The sequence below is a fragment of the Prionailurus bengalensis genome, chromosome E3 (assembly GCF_016509475.1).
Source record: "Prionailurus bengalensis isolate Pbe53 chromosome E3, Fcat_Pben_1.1_paternal_pri, whole genome shotgun sequence".
In the NCBI taxonomy this organism is placed as follows: domain Eukaryota; kingdom Metazoa; phylum Chordata; class Mammalia; order Carnivora; family Felidae; genus Prionailurus; species Prionailurus bengalensis.
The window spans coordinates 4,068,965-4,087,930 of NC_057357.1; the positions used below are offsets into that span (position 1 = coordinate 4,068,965).

General features: G+C 60.8%; 1 protein-coding gene across 1 annotated transcript in view; it reads left to right on the forward strand.

Moving 5' to 3' along the window:
- Window positions 1–18,966, forward strand: part of SDK1 (sidekick cell adhesion molecule 1) — an 883,215-nt gene that overhangs the window by 817,841 nt on the left and 46,408 nt on the right. The window contains exons 34-35 of the mRNA XM_043561368.1: window positions 953–1,012; window positions 2,936–3,037. Of these exons, the coding sequence (XP_043417303.1) occupies window positions 953–1,012; window positions 2,936–3,037 (162 nt within the window). The remainder of the gene's footprint in view (window positions 1–952; window positions 1,013–2,935; window positions 3,038–18,966) is intronic.

Here is an 18,966-nt window from a genome sequence, read left to right on the forward strand (position 1 = left end):
CTTGCATGGAGTGGCGCCTCCTCTCTCCTGGGGCCTATCCGCCTGCTCACCCCTGCTCCCGGTACCCCTGGCTCGGGCTAGGACTTGGATGCAACAGTGGCAGAGGCAGCTTCTGGAACTTCTGGAAAGGCCGCTGCTCTCTACCATCCTCCTCTCTCAGAAGGGGGTCAGAAGGCGTCCCCCAGATGGTGTCCCAGAAGGTACTTCTGGCCCCTCAACCTCCTTGTGGCTTCAGAGCGTGCCACTTGGGGACCACATGCCCGCTGTCCGCCACCGACCACCAAGGGGTCGCAGGGCCGCAGACCCGCAGCGGCTCGAGGCTGCCCGCCCCAGGCGTGGTGCTGACAGGAAGAAGTGGCATTTGTTGCCCAGGCTCTTGGCCACCCCGCCCCCACCCCACAGGTGATCCCTGCTGATGGCCAGACAGCGTCCCTTCCCCGGGCTTTGTAGCAGATTCGAAACAACCAAATAAAAGGAGCCAGGATGTGGTTGGGTCCTTGGTTTGTGCTCTTGGTTTGTGGCTTGCCAGCCCGCATCAGAGTGGGGCTCTTACCTGAGCACAGGCAGGCCGACAGCCGTACCTGCCGCGGGGCGTCTGGAAGAGTCGGCACCCTGGGAGAAGCCCGTCTCCTCTAGTGTTGTTTGTGCTGTTGTGGCAGATTCTAATCCTACGCGTTTATTAATCAGAGGGTAAGCGCAGGCCCCACCTGTCACGGGCCGGGCGCCTGGCTGTCGCAGGAAGAAGTGCAGCCCCCCCCCCCCGCCCCCCGCCCTGGTGAGCCCCGAGGAAGTGCTCAGGCGGCGGCGTGGTCTCTGTGGCCCTTGGACGGGCAGTGTGGGAGGCACAGCAGCTGCCGAGCGAGGCGCCGTCCCCTCCGTCTGCGCGGCCCATCGTTTGCAATAACCGCTCCCCGCGTGCTAACTGCCTTTCTGCCTTGCTCGCCCCTAATAGCCCAAAGCAGCTTCAAGACCGTGAACAGCAGCTCCACGTTAACGACGTATGAATTAACACGTAAGTGCACGCCGCCTTCAGCAGGAGGCGCTGTGACCGCGGGGCAGGCCGGGGCCAGCGCCAGTTGGCCTCTCGGTGGACCCAGTGAAAAGCAGCTTGGATTAACGCCTCTAATTTCTGGAATTTCCCCTCTCAAACGCTGTTCTCAACACACCAAAACCATCAGGGAGACAGGAAAGGAAACTTCTAGAAACTGAGGCTGGGAAGGGGTTTTCCTGACAGCGGGTCTTTGACTTTGGGACGGAAAGGAAAGTCAGGTTGAGCGAGATCTCCCGTCTGGCTCCCTGTGGCCTTTTCTTGTTCCTCTTTTTTTTGACTGTGGTAAAATATGCATAAAATTTACCGTCTTAGCGGTTGGGAAACGTGAGGCTCAGGAGCCGTAAGCTTGCTCCCACCGCGTGCACCCGTCACCGCCAGCCTCCAGAGCTCCTTTCTCTCCCACAGTGAGACCCTGTCCCCAGTGGACATTCGTCCCCCCACCCGGCCCCTGGCGCCCACCTTCCACTTTCTGTCCCTGCGTCTGAGCCCTCGGGGACACATACGAGCGAAACCACACAGCCCTTGTCCTCTTCCCCTTGGAGCTCGGTCCCTGCCGGAGCCTGCTGGAGACACTGTTCCTTCCCAAGGCTGAGCGGCGCCCCACCGCGTGCACTCAGCCCATGTTGGCCATCCGTCCGTCCTTCGCCCCTTCCCTTTGGTGGCACCATGTCACTTGTCCTTGTGTTCCTGGTCCTCAGAGGGTCTCACGGTCCAAATGTGGGGCCGAGGGGGCCCCCGATGGGACCCCCTTCCGTGCAGGGAGCCTCCCTGGACTGGAATGTGGGTACAAGGGGGGTGTTCTCCCAGGGCTTACCAGTGCCATCCCATCGCATCCCAGTAGTGCCCGGGCAGGCCTCGGGCGAGCCATTTTCTCCTCCTCCACACTGCGCCCCAAACACGCCCCATCGTCTGTCATCTGCCCCGCGTCCCCATCTACTGCCTGGTTCCCTGTGCGCACGTAATACGTCCCAGGCTGAGGATCAACTCAGAGGGTTAGGTGCAGCCCGGGTTCCAGAGATGAGGCTTCCCGGCCGGACCTCGCTCCCGCCTTTTCAGTCTGGGTTCTGAAGCGAGAGAGGGGCCCCACTACACCCCGTCCACATACGCCCTGGCTTGTCTCAGGTAACACTGAAGAGCCCCACGGTCCCGGGGTGGAAACTAACAAGCTACGGCGGTGGGTTCCGAGGCATCAGGGCTTCGGCAAGGCTAAGAGTTGGGGAGAGGACCCTGCTGGGCCCGGTGGGCACCTCTGTGAGGCTGGGGTGGAAGGAACTCGGCGTCCTGAGGCTCCGAACCTCTGCTGACTGGCGGCTCGCTAGGAGGCACGATGCGAAGCCTGGCGCGAGTCACCACTCACTCAGGGGGTCAGACCCGCACGTTGGGCTTCAGGAAAGCCAGGCTGTGACGAAACAAGATCCACCAGCGGGACAACCTTCCAGAATGTTTTGGCTCAAAGGTCGGCTGCTTTTGCCGCGTGCCCTGTGTAATCCTATATACGTGGCTTCGCACACCCTTCTCTTCCCAGGATGTGGTTGTTAAAGACTCCGAGGCCAATGTATTTCCTTTTTAACCACCAGGGTCTCACTCTGTCAGTTCTTACAGAGAGATTCTGGACCCAGCGGCAAAGCCCACGTCACACTATGTCACCTCGCTTCTTTCCTCCGAAGGGGGCCTTGCTGCTGCCTTTACCCTGAGCGCAAGTGGGACGGGTCTCTGCTGCTGCACAGGGTGACCTTTAGTCCCAGGCCAGGGAAGGAGGAGGAAGGAAACGCTCGTGCCGTGCCCCCGCGGCTCCCGGGTGGCACCGCCCCCTTGGTGTGGTTCTCAGGCGGGGAGATGGGCCCGGACCCGGGCGAGCTGACCGCTGTCTCCTTTGACCCGTAGATCTGAAGAAATACCGGCGCTATGAGGTCGTCTTGACGGCCTACAACATCATCGGCGAGAGCCCGGCCAGCGCACCCGTCGAGGTCTTTGTCGGCGAGGCCGGTAAGTTCCCAGTGCCCCTGAGCTCCGAGAGGCCTGGCCTGGCGCTCTCGGGTGCCAAGCGTGACGCTGGAGGACGGGAGGTTTCCAGGTCACCGCTGGGAAGTCGGGATCTGCCGAGGGCTGGAAAGTCCCGACGGCCGGGGTGATGCTTCCCAGTCTTGCTTCCAGGCCCAACGGTTTGTTTGGCATCTGGAGCCCTCCCGCTCACCAGGACGTGCTCCAGGGGAGACAGGCTGCGGCCTGCATGGGCATCCGGGCGTGTGGGGACCTTGGCATCTGCAGGGGATGCTTGTACTCTGTCGCCCTCGGTCCCTGGCTGGGCCTCAGCCTGACCTCCTGGCAATGGCCCCATCTCAGGCCTCGGAAAGCCACCCGGATCGTTGCTTGTACCCCTTTTAGATAAGACGTGGATCCTGAGTTTGTTTCAAGGGCTGTCCCTTCCGTAGAAGCATCGTGTTGCGTTGAGATCGGCTCGGGCTTCCGTCCCCTGCCTCCCCTCCGGCCCGAGGGCCCTTGCCCGCTCTCCTCCTCCTCTGCTGGGGGAACCCGGCTCGCATCTGTGTGGGCAGTGAGCGGGCCGTGCTCTGGGCCGGGAACCACCAGAACTCCCCTGAGCGCAGAGCCCCAGGCTCGGAGAAGGAGGTCTGGCCACTAGGCCCGCCCACAGAAACGCGTCAGGTGACCTTTCGCAATTCGGAGAGGTTACAGTCATAAACCAGATGGCAGATGGCAGATGGCAGCGCCGGGGGCCTAACTTGGCAGGCTTTTTCTGGAAAGGCCAAGCAAGGGATGAGGGAAAGAGATGCTTGAAGCACAGGTTCCATTGGCCTCTCTTCACATCTGTCCCCACGGGTTCCTCAGAGCCGACGGTGTGGGGGCTGGGCAGTCGGAGTTCGGGGCAGACGCCCCTGGCCTCCCAGGAGCACATGGAGGCCAGGCAGGAGCACGGGCAGGGAGGGGACGAGGCACCCGCCGCCTGTAAGCGTGGGGCTCCAGTCCTATTCTGGCACCTGGGCCCACGTGGGTCACCAAGGCGGGTGGGTAGAGGGAGGGCACGGCCAGCCAGCTGGGATCAGTGGTGCCTGAACTGCCCAGGCGGGGCCGGGGCCCCTTGTCTCCCTCCCCCTCGTTGGCTCTAGCTGCACCCGAGGCCGGGGGTCGCTAGAAGCAGACAGAGCCTTAAACCCAGAGACCAGGGCGGACGTTCAGGGAAAGGACTGCGGCCAGGGAGGGAGGCAGGTGGGCGCCGGGAGCCGTGTCGGCCGGCCACGTCACCACGGGCCGGAAGCCCAGCTCCGTGCTCTATGCCGCGGTGGCCCGTCAGCTTGTCTTGGGCCGTGGTCAGCTGTACACGACGTAAACTCCGCCGTCCCAGCCGCTCAGCGGCCTGGGGCACATTCACGATGCTGTGCCGCCCTCACCGCTGGCCGTGTGAGGAGGCCCATGTTCCCAGAGCCGAGCCCTCGCCATCCGGCGGTCCCTCCCCTCTCCTCTGTCCACCCCCCCCTCCCCGCCGCCACCCCCACTGAAGCCTGTCTCGCCCGTTCGGAGCGTCTGATACGGGTGGAATCAATCCCACGATGTTTGTGCTCCTGTGCCTGGCTTCTTACACTGAACGCGTTTTCGAGTTTCGTAGCACATCTCAGCACCTCGTTCCTTCTCGTGGCTGTGGAGTATCCCGCTGTGCGCACACGCATTTTCTCTCTCTGCATCCGCTGACGCACACTTGGGTTGTCGCCGCCGTTTGGGTTTTGGGAGAAGAGCCGCTGTGAATAATGGCGCACGGGGATTTTCCAGCGGTGCTGAGCTGACGCCGAGCCCCGGTGGGCAGGAGGCCGCAGGCGGGGCCCGGGCCCCTTGTCTCGCTCCCCTCTCCGGGAGGGGTCCCCGCCCCGGCTCTTCCCTCCAGGCCAGTCCTGCCGCCCCCCTCACCCCTCACGCACCTGCACCCCATGCTGTCTCCCCACCTCGCCCGGCCTCAGCCTCCTGGACCCGTCACCCCCAGGAAAGGGAGGCTCTAGCCACCGAGCCCGGGCTCCAGGGCCATCTGGCCCCACGCACACGCTCTGGAGAGCCAGCTGTCTTGCCAAGGGCACGTGCAGGAGGTACCAAGAAGGGCTTTAAAGCCCCCAAGCGGACTTGTATGCAGTGTGTGCAGCACTGCTCCCCCGGAGCCCTGGATTCCTCCCCCTGCCGCCCAGGACCCTGCTCCAGTGGCTTCTTCTCCAGAAAGCTCTCCGACACCCCCGCAGGAGGAGTTCCACGTTTCTCCCTCTGTGCCCAGGTCCTTGGGAGCTCAGTGAATACCTCTGCCTTCCCTTGTCAGATGGGACTGGCCTGGCTTCCTCTTCACGGGACCACGACCACGCGTCTCAAGATGCTCCTCGTCCTGAGCTTAGGACCAAAGGAGACCTGAACGCCTTTACTGTCCTGCGAACAGAGGCCCCCAAACTCCCATGAAGATGAGGCAGGAGAGCAACTTCAGGGACTCCTGGCACCGGGAGGCGCCCACATCAGCTGCCAGGAAGTGGATGGAATTCGTGTCTCAGGGCGGGCGGGAGTAAGCGGGGGGCAGGGCTAATCCGTGATGCCTCATCCTGAAGCAAAGCGACGAGTGACGGCGGCATCTGCCCCTGACTGCCGTGACCCTCGTACCTCTGGTGCCCGAGGCACCCTCGTGAGGCCATGCTTCTCCACGGAGTGCTCTTCCTGACACGGGAGGGGAGGGCAGCAAGACAGGGTGCAGGAGTGAACCCTTGGGAGGTGGGCAGCCAGGGTGCTGGGAGGCCACCCCTTCCCTCCCCCAGGCAGACAGCGGGGACAGGGACCAGACGAGCCCGCTAAGTGCCAAGGTCCAGGCTCTGCGCCAGGGGATTCCCCTCGGAGCCACACGTGAAAACCCCCAGGCACGTGGCCCCACAGGTCTGCTCTCCCCGCACGACCTCGGATGGGTGACGGCAGGGAGGGAGGTTGTGTGTTTGCTGCTTCCACCATAATGTGGGTTCCAGCCTCCCGAGGACACAACACAGAGGCAGAGAGGGCGGGCGGACACCAGGAGAGGGGGTGCCGTGCACCCCGGGGGAGAAAGGGTGAGACTTGCCTGCCTGTGTCGGAGGGAAACGGGCACTGGCCAGGGTCTGGGCCCTAAGGTTCGGGACTCAGGAAGGAGCAGGACCACGGCCCCAGGTGATGAAATGGGAGGGCGTTTGGTATTTCGGTGGAGAAGACAGGGAAGCAGGCTTCTCGGTGCTCATGTTAGCTGCCCTGGGGCCGCAGGGGAGTCCGTCCCTTGTACCTGGCTGTGTGACCACGGGCAAGTCACTTAACCACTCTGGGCCCGGCCTTGAGGTATCACGGAGCAGAGGGGAACACTGTGAGCTAAGACTAAGGCGACTTGGGTCCTCATGCCGGTTCTGCCCCTGACTCGTCTGTCCCGCCCACAGGATGAATGTGCGAAATGTGACAGACAGGGCCGGTCAGTATTCGTGAACAGATGATTGAGACCCTGGGTCAGACACTCGACTTGCCGGGCCTCATCTGCAAAGCAAGGTGTTTTGAGTCAAAAGGTCTCAGTCTAGCCCAAATGTATAATATTCAAGTCTGTTTCATTTCACGGAGACAAGGTGATTTTGAGGAAATTTCTCGTTGAGATTGATTTCTGAGTCTGGGCATTACAAATCGATAAAGATAATACATCAGCAGGGACTCCAGTTTGCAGGAGATAGAAACCCAAGGCATACAGGCTTAAGCTGAAAGAATCATTTATTAACTCACGTAACAGAAAACAGCTGAAGAGCCCGGATACGGGTTCAGGCATGGCTGGATCCAGCATCCTAACAAGCTGGAATGCTGTCCCCCGTTGGTTCCACTCTCCTGTTTGCTCCTGTCTTGGGCAGGCTTCTCATCTCAGTGGCCCTGCAGCTCCAGGCAGCAGGAAGGGAGTTTGCCTTCAACAGCACCCACAGGGGAAACCCACTGGCTCTCCCGAGCCTGCCTTTATGACCCATCTGCATACCAGACGCTGTGGCCAATGGCCTGAGGTCCGCAAAGCCGGCGATGTCATCTGTACCTGAAGCACAGGGACCGAAGGGGAGGGAGGATCCCCAGGGGAATGGGTGCTCACTGTAGCAGGGTGCATAGCACTGGCGGCCAGAACTCTCCCTGGGAGAGGTGCAGAGCCCTGTCTGGGGATGCCGTGGCATGGCTGCTGTTCCCGTCGTCCCTAGTAGAATCTCCAGGCCCCTCTCTGTGTCCTCGGTTCCGGAAAGGAGCCCACATCCTGGCCTCCGAGACACGTGGCACTCAAGGATGGGCCCCCACTTGCGGGATCAGGCTGCCCTCCTGCCCTGGGCCAGGGCCGGGCACATGAGCCCCTGCCTGTATTTCCAGGCCTCCCAGGCCACTCTCCCATGGAGCGAACACCAGCTCTGCCTCCCAGAATCCCTGCTCTCGCCTCCCGTCCCCGGGAAGACCCCAGCCTTCCTACAGCCCGGGCTCGGGGCTTGCACCTCGGGGGAGTAGCTGCCTCCCTGTCTCTGCGGGCGGACCCCGTGTTCCCCACCCTGTCCCAGAACATGCTGCACACACAGCCTCCTGCACTTCCCGTCTGCATTGTGTCTGTGCACCCTACGGAGCGGAGAACCCGTCCGATTCACCCCAACGTCCTCAGGACTCTGCCTGGAACACAGCAGTACTCTGGAGTACTGTGGGCGGGTGGGGGTGGGGGTAGGGGTGGGGTGGGAAGCCAGCAGCCCAGCTCAGAGGCACAGACACCAGAGACAAATGACAGCAGGCGGCACCCCAGAGGGTGGAGACCCCGGGTCAGGGACACGCGTGGAGGTCCCAGAGGGAGGCTTCCCCTGGGAAGCCCCGGCTCCCGTTTGCCCTGCGGCCGCTGTTCGTTCAGGGAGGACAGAAGCCCAGGAGCCCCGACACCGTGAGGGCTTCTCACAAAACTCAGCAGACCAGACCTGACTGGCCCCAAACCAAGCCCAGGGCTTTGCATTCAGATCTTCTTCCACTCTGATCAAGAAGTGATCCCATCATGAACGCTTGGGGGTGACCCGTGGGGCCGGAGCACCTGCTCTCCCTGTGATGGTGGGGGTCGTGGAAGCAGAGGACCCTCCCGCTCCTGCAGCCAGGAAAGGGGGATGACGGCACTCATTCTCACAGTGTGGGGACCCCTCAGCCCATCGGCACCTGCCCCGACCCGCCAGCCCAGCAGCCCCCGCTCGGCTCTGCTGTTGTCTGCTGCAGCCCGTCCCTGCCGCTGGTGGGCTCTAACCGAGCCGCCTTATTTGGGAGGCAGGGGGTGTTGCGAGAGCCTCTGTGGATTGAGGTTAGATTTCCTGAGGCCTCTGTCACAGGGTCATGGTGAAGATCCGGTGAGACTGAAGAACGAGAGGTTCCTGGCCTGGCGCCCTGCTCCAGGGATGCACGGACAGCTGTCGTTCAGGTGGCCCTTCAGGGGTGGGACAAGGTGAGCCGCTCCTGACCGCCTCTAGCTCTGCCTCCCCTCTGAGCCTCGGCCCGGTTTCGTTTTGTTTTTAATGTTTATTTTTGAGAGACAGAGCGCAAGTGGGGGGTGGGAGAGCAGAAATAAAGGGGACACAAAATCCCAAGCAGGCTCCAGGCTCCGAGCTGTCAGCACAGAGTCCGACACGGGGTTGAACCCACGAACCCCGAGATCATGACCTGAGTCGAAGTCAGATGCTCAACCGACTGAGCCACCCAGGCGCCCCTCCGCCCAGTTTTAAAGACAGAACGCAGTCCCTCTCCAAACTCACGCGAGCCCATCTAGAGCGCCAAGCTGGTCATGGCAGAGGAGAGAACACCCAGTGGAACCCTGACGGGGAGATGTCGGCCGGGAGCAGTTCTGGCCCAGAAAGTGACTGAGGCAGCCAAGTGCTCGGCCTGGGCCCGAGCTGATGGCCCAGACACACCTGATGCTCAGGGCCTGGCCATGGGCCCAGAGACTGCGGTCTGGCTCCACGACCACGGGGCACGCTGCATAGCCCACAGAGGCCGGGCGGACACTGTGACCCGGGTGTGCGGTCGGATGATCCCGTTGGGGCTCCAGCCATCACCGGACACGCAGGAGGAGGAGAGCCGTGGGCGCCTGGGGCGAGGCGGGCTGCCGTGGAGGGGAGGAGTGCGTGTGCAGGGGCCTCTCGGGGAAGCAGCCCTGCTCGGGGGGAGGAAACACAAGGTCAGCCTCACCTTTCACTTCCTTCTGTGAAAAGCTGCCATCATAGAGATCACCGTGCAGAGATGTTGGCAGGTCACTGCTTCCGAGGGCTTCTGGGCAGAGTGGGCTCGGGAGCTCAGGCCCCATGGCGTCCTGCAGGGGGAAAGCCACCCGTCTCTTTTGCATATGGGCATCGGGCTCAGGAGGGGTCCAGCCACCAGGCCCAGGACCCTCCCCTGGCCTGACCATGGTGTCACTGGCCCCGGACAGATGCTTCTCTGCCAGGGTCCAGGAGCAAAGTCAAAACCCTGCAGAGCTTTGAGCAGCCCCTCTGGCCTTCGGGAGCTGCCCTGTGTCACAGAGGAGAGCAGGAGGGCACGCGTGTGGGGGAGCACGTGAGGCAGGTCCTTGGGTGGTTACTACTCCGGTCTCTGTTTTCCATCCCGTAAAATGGAATGACCCCAGTGCCCGAAGCACCGCCCGCTCCCAAGGCCCTCCCACTGCTGGGGGACGAGAGATGAAAGGGAAGGCCCTGGTGATGCCTGGGGGTGGGGGCTGCTCTGCGACACAGCTGGGCTATTGGCAGTAGCTCAGCAGGGGCCCAGCTGGGACATTCATCCAAACCTTCAAGTCTCCTCTTGGGCCTCCTGTTCCGTTGCCTCGACTGTGGAGAGCCCAGCACTGGCTTTCCCAGCCTCCCCATCCCCGTGGACTTGCAGACAGGCCTGGCACACCGAAGGCCCGAGGCAGAGCCGTCCCCGGGGGGTCGGGGCCGCCGGGCCGGTGCAGCCCCTGTGTCCCGGGGCCCCGGCACAGAGGCCACATGCGCTCCCAAGTCTGGCTGCTCCGTCTCCTTCCCTGCGTGAGCGCCCCGGCACCTTCCTGTGGACGTGCGCGAATTAACCTATGTGTGCCGCCCGCCCATCCACGGAGGCCAAGTGGAGCCCACACGTGCTCCCGCTCGGCATAGGCTAGGAGACGCCTCCACACCCGCTGAGCCCTCAGACGCTCGGAGTGCACTTGTCCTCTCTGCCCCGCCAGTCCAGCCGATGTCGCAGGGTCTCTGGGCCCAGCCCTTCGGTGGGGGGCAAAATACCCCCTCCCAGCCTCCCGAGGCTTCTCCAGATCTTGCCCTTTGCATCGGGGTCCGGCAGGGGTGGCTCCAGACCGGGTCTGGGATTGCATCGGTAGCCCCCTCCTGGGGCTGGAAGCAGCGGGGACTCCAGAATTTCCACACAGGAGAGGCTTGGGGCCTGCAAGCTGGTTCAAAGGAGCTGGGGCTCGTGGTTTTGGCCAGGTCACGTGTGGATCTGGTGAATGGTGTGTTTGTGCGAGGGGTTTGGGGGAGCGGGCAAGCGGGGCTCACTGCTGCATGGGTGACGCCTCCCCTGAACGAGGCCGGTGGTACCGACGGGGCAGGCCCGGGCCGGGTCCAGCTGGCAGCGGACCTTCGCAAACAACCTCTCGGGTTCTTCCTGCTGTTCTGCCGACGGGGGACGCTGGCATGGGGCGCTGGGTGCGGGACCTCACGGTCTCAAACAAACCCTCTGTGAACACTGTTGCCAGTCTTTTAAAACCTCTCTGGTTCTCTCCTTGGGGGAAAACGCTAGAAGCAGAACCCCTGGCTCAAAGGACATGAGCGATTTTTGCTTGGAGGAACCTAAACACACTGACACCCCGCTTAGTGGCAACCAGGATGTGGGTTTCGTGGCCTCTCTGCATCCACATTTAGGTGCTGCCTCGTCTGTTAGGAGAAAATCTATGTCACTGTTGTTCAGTCCTCAGGCCTGTAAGTCACTGCTCTGCCATTAGCTGCCCGTGACTGTAGGCGGTGCGTTTCACACCGGCTTCCTGTTCTCGGGCTGATGTGTGAGGGCTCCGTTTACATTAGGGATGTCACGTTCCACCCTGCTGGTGGCCCACGCTTTCCCTTTTCTGTTGTTCGTTGATGATTTCCCTGTGTTCCAGTTGTGTGTCAGGGCCCTGGACGTGCTGGACCACCGCTTGCATCCAGGAGCCCCGCGTGTAGCTAGACTGTCTTCCAGATTTTCACGGTTTCATTTCTCCCAGACGCCCCCCAACGCCTCCAGAATCGGCCTTGGTGCCTGGTCAAAGTGAGCTTCTCAGGGGTCGGTTTTCGGAGACGTCGCTCCGATCCCACCATCTCCGCGTGACCTCTCCTCCCGATGCCCTGGTGCCGCCGTCCCCTCGCCCTCCCCCGCTTTATTACGCGTTCTTCCTGTTTAGTGGCACTCGTCCTGTTTTTTGTCCTACAGAACTTCTCAGCCGTTCTTAGGAACTTTGCCATCATTTTGACAAATTCTGCCGGGTTTTTGCGGAACGTGTGTCACATTCCAAACGGATATAAAAGTGCCCTGAGGAGTCACGGAGCTCACCCTCCCTCAGCAGACCTTTCTCCCCCTCGCCGCCCCCCTCCCTCCCTGGAGCGGCCGTGCCCTTGGCTGCACCCTGGGAGTCACCTGGACTGGGTCCGGGCAGGGTGATCTCTGGGAGCCCTGACACCCCAGCAGCTTGTCCTCACTGTACCCACGGCAGCCAGAGTCCCAGGCCCACCTGGCTGTCCAGGCACCGCAGTTGTCCCTCTGGGAAAAAGAAGGACTGGCAAGGTTCTGTCTCCAAAAGAGGGAGTCAGGACTTCCTCCTGGGCCCGCGAGAGGAAGCGCCCACGAGAGGTCAGGTCAGCAGTGCCCCGTGTGGGACCTTTGAAACACGACACCTTTTGCTAGAGAGGGAGAACAGTCAAACTGCAGTCCTTGGGTTGTTTCAGGTGCCATCGGGTGGCTTTGAGCCTGTGTGTCGCGTCACAAGACTGAGGGAATCTGGGAACGACTGCCTTGCTCCTTTTCAGAGAATGAGAGACTTACCGCGAACCACCTTTCTTGTCAGCTTTTAATTACTGCTGGCTGGATTGGGAGCCCGATCTCCCGGCTCCTCGCTGCTGTGGCTCCCCCTAGCGGCAGACAGAGCTGGTCTCGAACCCCAGGGGACAGGCGGAGGCTCTGAGCGCCCCTGGCCTCGGACGGTTGTGCGGCCAAGAGTCAGCGGTACTCGCGCAGAGGTCTCGTCTCGCGGGCCCACGGTATCTCGTCGCCGTGGAGCGGGATCTCCAGGTTACTACTCGCGGAACGCAGGCTCATGACGGCATGGAAACCACGGGCAGCTTCGGTGGCCGGTCTGCCAGTCGGCCAGGCCGTGTGTAGGTGGAGGCACGGCTCGCACACGGGCTGTCATGATCTGTGGCCTGGGCGTCAGCTGCGGCACGAGACCTGCCGCGCGCCAGGCAGGATCGCTGTCGTGGCTCTCAGATGAGCAGCAGGTGCTCAGAGTTCCTCACCTGGCCTGGAGGCGGCTCCGTAGGCTCCTTCTCACCCTCTGGGGCTCCCGTGATGCACAAACACCTGATGAGCCGTTGCCTCCGAGTCCAGACTGGAGAGTCCCCACCAAGGGGCCTCCCCCAGTGTCTCCGTGCCTGACGCTGGCAGACTGGGCAGATGTTGATGAGGACATTAAGAGCTTGCCCCTCCCCTCCCCAGGCGAGGGAGAGTTGCATGGTATGGTCCTGGCCCTCTGCCACCTCCTCCAGGCAGTCTTCAGCATCCCTTTTCCCAGGAAACCCTGTCCAGAGGCCATGAGGGGAGTGAGATGACCGAGCCAGGCAGCTGTGTTAACTATAAAGCCACTGCAAGCACACAGGGGATAGGGTACTGAGCAGGGGAGGGGAGGGCTGAGCCAGGAGGGCCGCGAGGACCAAGCCGACTGTGCAGTGAGAAGCTCCCCGGGACAGAGGGCAGGAAAGGAGTCTCCTAGAGCCTGGGCGGGGCTGCAGTGCCTCGAGGGACACGGACTGTGTCCACAGGTGTGAGCGAAAGCCCTTCAGCAGGGACTTGTGGAAGCCTCCAGAATCCCCATGTCCACCCCACCCTCCACACCCCTGCGTGGGTGATCCTTCCCCAACCCACCCTCATCCCATCACTTTTCTGTTTCAACCGCTCAGTGGGTCCCCACTGTCTGTAGGGGGAAAATAAAATCTGCTCCTGAGACAGGCCCCTGGGACCCCTCCGGCCACAGCGAGCATCTCCTGGCCCCCCAATCCCGGACGCCTCTCTCCCGTGCCACGGGCTCCCTATGCAGCTCCCCGCCTTGGATTGCTGCCTCTCCTAGCAGACGTGAGGCCCAGGAGATGTTGGTAGATAAATGACATTTCTAATAACCTAATTTCCATCAATGTAGGAAGGTTATGGAGAATATTTGAATGCCTAATGCTGTATCTGGAAAGGATCCCAAACATCGTGCAATCCGGAGTCCAAGTCCTCGGCCAGCTTCTCGGGAGATTTGTCTGATTACCATATTGGTGATGGGTTGAGACTTCTCGGCCGAGCGCCCACTCGCTCTGCAGCTCGAGAGGCCACTGAAGGGGGAAAGGCCCAGGCAGGCCCTGCCCTTGGGCAGCACACACTCTGGGCAGAGAGATGGCCTGGCCTGTGACCTCTGAGGGGGCGTGGCTGTTCAGGGTCAAGCCTTACTGGCTGCACGGTCTTCACGCCTTACAGAGACTGGCGTGCTTGCTGGGTGCATAGACGACGGATCCTCCCCTGGGGGGAGAGAGGCATCATCCCCACACGGTGGATTTGAAAGAGCTCCAACCCTAGAGTCTCTCCCCGGAGCCCGGGGCCTTGCCTGTGCCTCTCCTTCCCGGCCAAGCTCTTCCTGAATTCAAGAGCCTTCTCCCTTTTGTTTGTCGTGTCACCGCTGAGCAGGGAAGCCTGCGGCACACCCAGCGGCAGACGGGCCAGCCTCGCGCGCCCCTGTGCCCCCACCACCCGCTCCGCCGCGGCACCGACGCGGGGTCTTGCTTCCTCGGGACTTGCACTTGTGCCCTCTGCCCACTGGCTCAGAAGCATTTCTCAGACATCGTATCCTTTCTTTTAAACATCATATCGTTTCGTTCAAAAACATCCCCCGCGTGTATCCCTAAAAGAACTCCTTAAACACACACATATGTGCATACGTATATAGCGTGTGTGTGTATACATATATATATATATATGTGTATATATATATATATATATATATATAAAACCATGAAGCCATTATCAGATCTAGAAAAATTAATAACACCTTCTTCACATGATCAAGCATGCAGTCAGCACACAGGCTCCCGGGGGATTAGCTCCCCTCCGCCTACGGTTCCTTCCTCCACTTCGAGACTTAGCAGCTTCAGCCCCTTTTGCTGTTGGAAATTCTAAGGCTGCTTCCAGCTCTGCCCTTGACCTGCTCTGACTGCGGCCGTCTCCAGCTCGGTCTCGGTGGCACCCTGGCTCCCGGCTCCGCCTTGGCCCTCTCTTTGGTGCCGTTCACTCCATTCTGTAGGTCCGCTCTCTCAGGTTCCCGAGTCTACTCCTGTGTGTGGTCCCGGGAGCAATGCCTCCATCCATCCCCAAATCCCACGCGGCCCCTCGGGTGATGGCCTTGGTTCCCCCCAGTCCTCGATCCCCATGACCCGTCGGCCAGTCACCATTTGTTGACTCGCGGTCCCCGTCATCAAAGACACTCTGTCACTTTCTCCTTTGTTGTGGCCACCGCCCTCGTTCACCTGCCTGTGGCGTCACAGCAGTCGCCCAGCCGGTCCTCACGGCCGGTGCCCTCCCCGGGTGCAGCCCTGTCATCCCCAAGAGTACGACTGTGGCCACGGTGCTCCCTGCCCGCTCACAAAGCCTTTCCGGAGAGACGTCTGATGGCTAAAGCCGACTTGGCCCCACCTGACTCTTCTCTCCAGCCTTCAGGTCCTTCCCCACGAAGCCCTCCTTGCCTCTTCGCCTCTGGCCCAGGCGTGGTGGGGGCCCCCTGCATGCCCCACAGCTCACAGCCTGCAGCTCACCCTGGAGGGAGGAACGGACATCTGTATCCTGCACGAGGTGCACCTGCTGCCTGGGGACAGATGCCCCAAGTTTCATCCCGAGGCCCCAGGCCTCTCTTGTGCCTTGACCTCCCCAGCACGTGCCTTGTAGTCGTTCAATGACTAGCTGATCGTGGGCTCTCACCTCCCCGGCTTGTTTGGGGCAGGCCAGCATCCCTGAGGCCACACCTGAAACAGGACGCTCTGGGCTCAGATTCCAGCCTGCCCTTGTCGGAACGCTGTCTCACTTCCCTTCCTGTAAAGCAGGAAGGTCTGCGCCGGCCTCCCTGGTGGCGGGGAGGAGGGCGTCCATAGGCCTGCAGCTGCCCCGCCCCCGCTGTCAGAGCTGGGGTGAGGGGCAGCCCAGCTTGTGCAGCGCGGAGGCTTACTTCTGCGTGTCCCTGCTGGCGACCTGGTCCCCAGCCTCACTCGGACAAGGACTTCTTCAACCGGTTCCTTTGATCTGGAGCTTTGCCTGGAGGTCCCCTGGCGTCGGGCACAGTGGGTCCCGGCAGTGGGACGTGGGAGGAGAGTAGGAACTGGGGGGAGACACCCCGCGACCCTGCCTGCAGTGTCCTTTGTCTTGGCTCAAACTTGCCACGTCCCAGTGGGTGTGGGGCTCAGAGGTGACCTTCATTTTACAGGTGAGAAAAACGGAAGCACCCAAGCTTCCGGAGAATTCTCCAGGAATGCTCAGCTGGTCAGTGGTGGCAGGACACATCAGTGTAGCCACCTCATCCAAGGAAGCTATTTTTCTTAGAAAACAAGGCCCTCTGGAATCAAAATCAGAACATGGGGTTTCAAAAATTGAGAAAACCACGGGAGCGCCTGGGTGGCTCGGCTGAGAAGCGTCCAACTTCGGCTCAGGTCCCGATCTCACGTGAGGTTCACATCGGGCTCACTGCTGTCGGCACGGAGCCCACTTCAGATCCTCTGTCTTCCTCTCTGTGACCCTCCCCTGTTTGTGCTCTCTCTCCCAAAAAAAAAAAAAGATTTATCCATTCTTTAAAAGAAATGAGAGCACCATGAATAAAGCCAGTCTCTGGCAGCCTCATCCCCTGGGGCTTCCTGCATCGTGTCACCTGCCTCTCCAGACTTCCCGGGCCCCCCATTGCCTGCCCGGGCACACGCGTACTTATCCGTCCCTCGACCCTCACAGGGGTCCCCAGTGGCCAGAACCTGGTGGCTGTTCCCGATGTACCTGACGGGTCCAGGGTGACGTCACGGGGACAAGCTCGGGAGGCTGGTGGCCGGGGACATTCCTCATTATACACGACACGACTCATTATACATGACAAAGCTGGCAGGCGAGGACCCCCTTCCCATCCCCGCCCTTTCTGTATTGACTCAGAGCAGGGTCTGCAAACCAGGCCCAGGGGCCGAATCCAGCCAGTGCCCGTTTTTATATAAAGTATTATTGAGACGCCCATTCGTTTGCTTACTGTCTGCGGCTGCTTTTGCCGTTCAGAGGCAGAGTTGAGTTGTTGCAACAGAGACCTGTGTCCCTCAAAACTTAAAATGCTGTCTGGCCCTTCACAGAAAGCTTCCCAAAGCCCTTTCCTTGGCAACACAGCCTTCTGGTTATGCAGACCCAAGTTCAAATCCAGCCCCTTCTGGGCCAAACAAATTAACCCCTTCAGGCTCAGTTTTCGAAGGTGTGACGTGAGGATAAACATCCTTCCTCTCACTTGAGTTTGGCGAATACAGTCCGCATAGGATGCGGGCTGTGGTTTGCGTTACACAGACCGCCAGTGGTTATAATGCAGTCGTGGCCTGGCAGGGCCTGGGTCTTGCTCTGGCAGGACGGTCCCTGCGTAGGCGAGGAGAAAAGCCCAGCAACAGGTGCCAGTGCACAGCTGGCTCGTCTGAGCTGCTTTCACCCCTGCATCTCCTGCCGGCAGGTGGTGGCAGTCAGTCGGTGGCAGGTGGGGACAGCATCGATGATGGCGGAAAGCGGGGAACATCAATGGATGAAATCAGATGTTCGGTGCTCACCTGGATCACTGAAATAGCGGTGACAGAGCCACATTTGCGATTACGGGTTTGAAACTCTCAGGCCCCAACCTCCCTGCCTGTTGCAACAACTGTTTTTTATTTTTTTTATTAAAAAAAAAGTTTTTAAAATGTTTATTTATTTTGAGAGGGAGAGAGAATGTGTGGACAGGGGAGGGGCAGAGAGAGAGAGGGAGACAGAGAATCCCACGCAGGCTCCGCACCGTCAGCACGGAGCCCGACGCAGGGCTCAAACTCAGAGACCGTGAGATCATAACCTGAGCCGAAATTAAGAGATGCTAAACTGACCGAGCCACCCAGGCACCCCGAAGCAACTTTTTAAGCCACGGTTTTTGAAACCAGCATCTTGGGATTGCAGCTGCCACGTGATCCCAGATCAGCCCGCATCCCAAGCTGGGGAAGATTAAGTGTCCTCAGCACACCTTTGCTGCCCTGTCCCCTGCTTGAGTCCCCTGCCTGGGCCCCCCTCCTCCTTGCCACACGTCCAAGCTCGCTCGGTCATGACTCAGAGCCTTCCCGATCTCACCCTCGCCCTTGCTCTGGAGGCACCGGTAGCAGAACCCCTCAAACCCCCCAAGCTCCAGACTTCCGTAGTTCCTGCGGCACGTCTATCGATCAGAAGGCCCGGAGCGGTGTTCCTCTGCACCCTCACGGTACCAAGCCCAGAGCTGGGTCTGGACCAGTTATGAACACGTGTTGGACATAACAGGAGTTCTTGCTTGAACACCATGAAATCCCACATTTATGAGCGGTACTACACCAGATTCGAGCCCGTCTGGCAGAGCCCAGGATGTGCAGAGTCTGGGCCTTCCTGCCTGTTGGGTGTATTGGTTAGCTACTGCTGCATAACAAATTTTCCCTGCGCAGCTGCTTGAAACACACCTGTGCCGCTTCACAGCGTGTGGGGGCCAGGAATCCAGGCACAGCTCAGCTGCGTCCCCCGCTTTGGGTCTCTCCCAAGGTGCCAGCCAGGGCTGCTGTCTCATCCAAAGGTTGGACCGGGAAAGGGTCCATCTGTAAGCTGGTGTAGTCGTTGGCAGGACTGTGTCTCATGGGCTGTTGGACGGAGGCCTTGATGAGCCTCTCCGTGGGACATCTCCCGATGTGGCCGCTGGCTTCGTCAGAGCGGGTACGGGAGGGGGCAGGACAGAGGGCCGGCAGGAGGGGCACGAGCTGTGGAGAGACACAGTCTCCTGCAAGCTCATCACGGTGCCACTGGCCACCGCATCTGCCATGTTCCGTGGTCGGAAGCAAGTGTTCCCAAGAGGAGATTACATAAGGGAGGGTGCGGGGAGCAGAAGGCGGGTCCTCGGAGTGTCTCCGTGATCCAAGGTACCGGCGTCCAGGGCTGTGGAAGGCAGAGTGCCCAGGACATGCCTGTGCAGCTCCTGGTTCATGAGGAGGAAAGACGGACGTTTCCGTGAGGAAAGTTGGACGTTTAAACACGTCAGCACGTGGTGACTTAATTACCGACAGTCCCAGAGGGGACACAGGCCAAGCAGGACCAATGTGCCATTCGCACCCACTGGGCCATTCACCAGTCGGCGAGTGCGGGGGAATGAGCTTGGAGCGAGACACCGTGTTCAAGCCGCCTTACAGAGCGCCTCCTCCTTGCTGGCCACTGATCTGTACCCTCTCAAGACTTAGCTCATTTCGTCTCTGAAACCCACCGAGTCTGGTATTCTCTCCTATTTTACAAAAGAAGCTGAGGCTCGGGGAGACCGAACTGTGTCCGAGGTCCCGCAGGCTGAGCCTGGATCCTAAAACTCGCCGCCCAGGGCTTTTCCCACAACCTCCGGCCTGCAGCCTCTG